We start from the raw sequence: 5,038 nt of genomic DNA, 5'->3' as shown, positions 1-5,038 counted from the left end.
AGACTCCAACTAAAAAAAAAAAAAAAGATATACACTGGGATTATAATACAATTTGTGTTGTCATGTGATTCTCAGCATTAGTTCTAGTGGCTGAAAGTTTAAAAGTGATCATGAAAAATGTGCCACCTAATGTGATAGGATTTTCCTTTCAATCTAATGAGATAGGAAAAAGGTCAAGTTAAATCAAGGGACCTGCATGAGCTGGAGTGACCCTTCTTTAACATGACTCCTGCATGTTGACAGCACGTGCTAAAGCTAGCAAACTGCTTGGTGCTCATGCGAAGTTACTGGAGAAAAAAGGCTGGTATAAAATATCTGCTCGTATAAGATTATGCAGTTAACCAATCAAAGGAAACAACTAGTTAGAGAGAAAGAATTTTAATCATTGGGTTAAAAATACACATAACTTTGTTGAATATAATATATGCAACATTAAATTCTGGGTAATGCATGGAGTCTTATGTTTATATAGGACGAATCATTCATCTTCTAAAGAGAACAAATATGACTCCTTACAGGACTGACTTTATGAGAGCTGGGCAGGGCTTGACATTTCATTATCATGGCCGTTTAGCGATTACCGGAACTGGAGGCTATGCCTGAATTTTGTAGGATTCTCTTCTTTTTGATGTTCAACACATGTCCAAACCACATCTCTCTAGAAAGCTCTGATACAAGACTTTTCTTTTTATATATGTAGCACACTCCTAAAATATGCTTAAAATAGTTTGATCTTTTCAAATTGATTTGCACATAATTTTAGAGAGACTATTGATTAAAATGAGGTACATCTGTACCATAGTTCCACAAGTACACACTCCAGTTTCTGATAAAGAAAGCTTGTCTACACATAAAAATAAAATTTTGTTTTATGAAAGAAAGTTGAATTCATGAGGTATGCATCCTGATCACATGCACACAGTATAAGTACAAAGTGTAATGTCAGTATGTGATGATGCATAACACAGTATACCATGGATGAACACAGTTCCCAATCATACATTTTCCCCCATTACAAAATGTGTTTAACCTCAGACACCCCAAGGAAGTGCCTGTGTGGCATAGCCTGGACACGTCTATGGGTATGTGTAAATGTGCAAGGATGGGTATGCTATCATGGCAGCACGGCTTCTCTTTGTGGCAGGATATCTGTTCCCAGTCCAGTTTGGCTTCATACCTGGAACTGCCTCTTGTCTGGAGTTTGTGCTTTTCTTTGGAGAGCATGGTAGTATAAAGCCTGGCTTCTTATTCTGTTTAAACAAGATTTTTAAAAAGGTGAATTCACTTTATGTAGCCATTTCTTTTTCTTTTGTTTAGAAAGCAGGATTTATTGAGAGGTCAGAAAAGCTCCCACGGTGGGAGGAGACCCAAAGGGGTTGCCCCTATGTAGCCATTTCTTTTTTATTTTTTTTGAGTTGGAGTCTCACTCTGTCGCCCAGACTGGAGTGCAGTGGCCGCTCCTGGCCACCGCAGCCTCGACCTGCTGGGTTCCGGCAATCCTTCCACCTCAACCTTCCGAGTAGCCGGAATTACAGGCGTGCGCTTACCGTGCCCGGCTAATTTTTTAGTTTTATTGTAGAGATGAGGTCTCACCTGTCCAGGTGGGTCTCGAACCCGCGGGCTCAGGCAATCCACTCACCTCAGCCTCTCAAAGGCGCGGAACTACAGGCTCAGCCACTGAGCCCGGCTAGCCATTTCTAAAGTTATAGTTAGGGTTGAGATTGGCTTTACAAGGGCATGGTGAGAAGTACTTGCATTTCTTCCTAAATAGCAAAGTTGTTGACATTGTTACAGGGCAGAGGTGAATCCAGCATTTGTCCTGGCCCCCCAGTCAAATCAAGGTCAACATGGGCAACATTTTAATTGCTCCAAGAAGCAGAGGGACTAAATTTTATAATCTGTCTAGAAACATTACATAAAGAAAGAGGGAAAACTCAATCTATCAAGATGGGAGACTGCCCTGTTTTTTCAACTCTGTAATCTGACATGCTATAGAAGTTAAATGCTCACATCTTTTTAGAGAAATAGCACACTAGAAATTAAGAAAATGAAGCAAAGCATGGTGGCTCAGCCTGTCATCCCAGCACTTTGGGAGGCCGAGGTGAGTGGATTGCCCGAGCCCGGGGGTTTAGACCAGCCCGGGCAACCTGGCGAGACCTTTTCTCTACAATAAATTAATAAATAAGCCGGGCTCAGTGGCTCAGCCTATAATCCCGCACCTTTGGGAGGCTGAGGTGAGTGGACTGCCTGAACCCATGGGTTCGAGACTCGCCTGGGCAACTTGGCGAGACCTCATCTCTACAATAAATAAAAAAAATTAGCCAGACGTGGTAGCGTGCGCCTGTAGTTCCAGCTACTTGGAAGGCTGAGGCAGAAGGATCACCGGAGCCCAGCGGGTCAAGGCTGCGATGGCCGGTAGCGGCCACTGCACTCCAGTCTGGGCGATAGAGTGAGACTCCAACTAAAAAAAATAATAATAAAAATAACAAAAAATAAAAAAATTAAATTAAGTAAAAAAATAATAAAAATAATAAAAAAGTAAATCATTCACAAACCTCAGTATTAAATGACTCGTGGTAACACTGGTGTGAAGCACACCTCCCAACTGACGGCAACACCCTAAGTGTCCTTAACTTCTTAGGGTTGAGAACCGCTGCATTATTCACTGTCACCTCTTCTGAGATCAGATGAGATCAGGTATGTTCAGGGTGATATGGCCACCCTGTCACCATCTTACCTGAAATATTGCCATAGAGTTCTAAAATAATGTTTTGAAACTGCCTAACAAATGTTTGTTGAAATAAAAATAATGGGAAAACACCTCTTATCAATAAGGGTGCCTGAATGAAGCATATTTGTATACCTAACCCTTAACTGTACCCCACACTATCATAATAAAAAATATTGATTAAAAAAAAAGAAATACAAATTAAATTCTCAATGGCAAGTTTTTAGTTCTGAGTGGGCTTCCTCTGATCCTGCAGTAGTACCTTGTGGGCTGTACCCCAGGGGTCAGGTGGTTTGTAGCCTGAGGGTACAAACGGTTTTAGATGTTCACCAGAGCAGAACAAATTTCAGAAGGCAAAACTGTGTGGACTGTGGGTCACCATCCCTCTAAATCATATAATACATCTGAGAACTAACTAAAATTAATTGCTAGGATATACATTTACACAGTACATTAGAATGAAATACCTGTATTCTCTCTTTATTCTTGGTCATAATCAGGGTGGTCATTGATGGGTCTAAGAGGGTGCCTTTGTCTCTTCCATTTAGCCGTGTCTAAAATAAATGAACACATTCTCACTAAATTCCCCACTTGAACAAGTGTGATTATGTTGAATGAATATACATTATTTGTTTGCTTTTTACTTACGCATGATGATTCATTATGACACTCTGACATGAAAAGACAGGAAAGACACAACTGAGAAACAATTCAAAGGAAAGAAGGAAAGGTGACTAATATTTACTGAGTACACACCATATGCCAAGTACTTTACACAGTTTCACATCTAACTCTCATAACAAGCTTAGGATGTAGTTTTTTTTTGTTTTTGAGTCGGAGTCTCACTCATTTACCTAGACTGACGTGCAGAGGCACATTCATGGCTGCTGTAGCCTCGACTTGCTGGGCTTAGGTGGTCCTTCCACTTCAGTCTTCCAAATAGCTGGAACTACAGGCTATGTTATGTTCTGGTTAATTTTTTAATTTATTGTAGAGACGCGGTCTTGCCATGTTGCCCAGGCTGGTCTTGAAACCCTGGACTCAGGCAATGCTCTTGTCTCTGTCTCCCAAAGTGCTGAGATTATAGGCAAAGGATGTCTATATTATCATCCAATATTTCAGATGCAAAACTGAGTCCCAGGATGGTCAAATAACTCACAGAATATTAAATAGCAGGGTCGGAATTCAAACTCAAGACAGAATTCAAAGCTTGTACTCTTTTTTTTTTTGAGTTGGAGTTTCACTCCATCGCCCAGACTGGAGTGCAGTGGCCGCTCCCAGCCACTGCAGCCTCGACCCACTGGGCTCCGGCGATCCTTCCTCCGCCTCAGCCTTCCAAGTAGCTGGAACTACAGGCGGGAGCTACCACGCCCGGCTGACAAAACTTGTACTCTTACCATTGTTATGCTAGATACCAAATAGCCCTTAGTATTGAACAGAAGTGTGTTTGGTGGGAATTCCCCAGTGCAGTACGCTGGGACCTCGTTGTATCATTGTTAACTACAGAGTAGCATTTCACATGAAGGGGGCCCATTTTATACACTACCCCCTAAGAATTAGCTACTACTATACCAAGTAGTATAGTAGTATTTTTTTTTTTTTGAGTTGGAGTCTCACTCTGTCGCCCAGACTGGAGTGCAGTGGCTGCTCCCGGCCACCACAGCCTCGACCTGCTGTGCTCCGGCGATCCTTCCGCCTCAGCCTTCCAAGTAGCTGGAACTACAGGCGCGCGCTACCACACCTGGCTAGTTTTTTGATTTATTGTAGAGATGAGGTCTCGCCAAGTTGCCCAAGCGGGTCTCGAACCTGCGGGCTCAGGCAATTGACTCATCTCAGCCTCCCAAGGGGTGGGATTACAGGCTGAGCCACCGAGCCTCACTTTTTTGAAATTTCTTTTGTGTTGGAGTCTCACTCTGTTGCCCAGGCTGGAGTGCAGTGGCAAGCTCACAGCTACTGCAACCTTGATCTCCTGGGCTCAGGCAATACTTCCGCCTCAGCCTCCTGAGTAGCTGGGACTACAGGCGTGTACCACCAGGTCCAGCTATGTTTTTTATTTTTTGTACAGATGAGGTCTCATTATGTAGTCTAGGCTGGTCTCAAATTCCTAGACTCAAGCAATCCTCTCATTTCAGCCTCGCAAAGTACTTAGATTACATGTGTGAGTCACTGCATCTGGCAAAAACCTATTTTTATACACACAAAAATCAAAGATTTTAGCTGGGCTCGGTGGCTCAGCTTGTAATCCTGCGCCTTTGGGAGGCTGAGGCGAGTGGATTGCCTGAGCCTGCAGGTTTGAGACCCGCCTGGGCA

At 42.9% G+C, this 5,038-nt stretch overlaps 1 protein-coding gene across 1 annotated transcript in view; it reads right to left on the bottom strand.

Moving 5' to 3' along the window:
• Positions 1-295: 295 nt before the first annotated feature.
• Positions 296-5,038, bottom strand: part of LOC103256930 (cytosolic carboxypeptidase 2-like) — a 17,541-nt gene continuing 12,798 nt past the window's right edge. The window contains exons 7-8 of the mRNA XM_008054691.1: positions 3,196-3,282; positions 296-1,250 (exon numbers count right to left, since the gene is read on the bottom strand). Coding sequence (XP_008052882.1) covers positions 1,077-1,250; positions 3,196-3,282 — 261 coding nt within the window. The 3' untranslated portion in view covers positions 296-1,076. The remainder of the gene's footprint in view (positions 1,251-3,195; positions 3,283-5,038) is intronic.

This window comes from Carlito syrichta, unplaced genomic scaffold (assembly GCF_000164805.1).
Source record: "Carlito syrichta isolate Samal-C Ts95f unplaced genomic scaffold, Tarsius_syrichta-2.0.1 Scaffold298007, whole genome shotgun sequence".
NCBI lineage: Eukaryota > Metazoa > Chordata > Mammalia > Primates > Tarsiidae > Carlito > Carlito syrichta.
The sequence above is the reverse complement of the archived record's forward strand: the minus strand, read 5'-3'. Positions and strand labels throughout refer to the sequence as shown.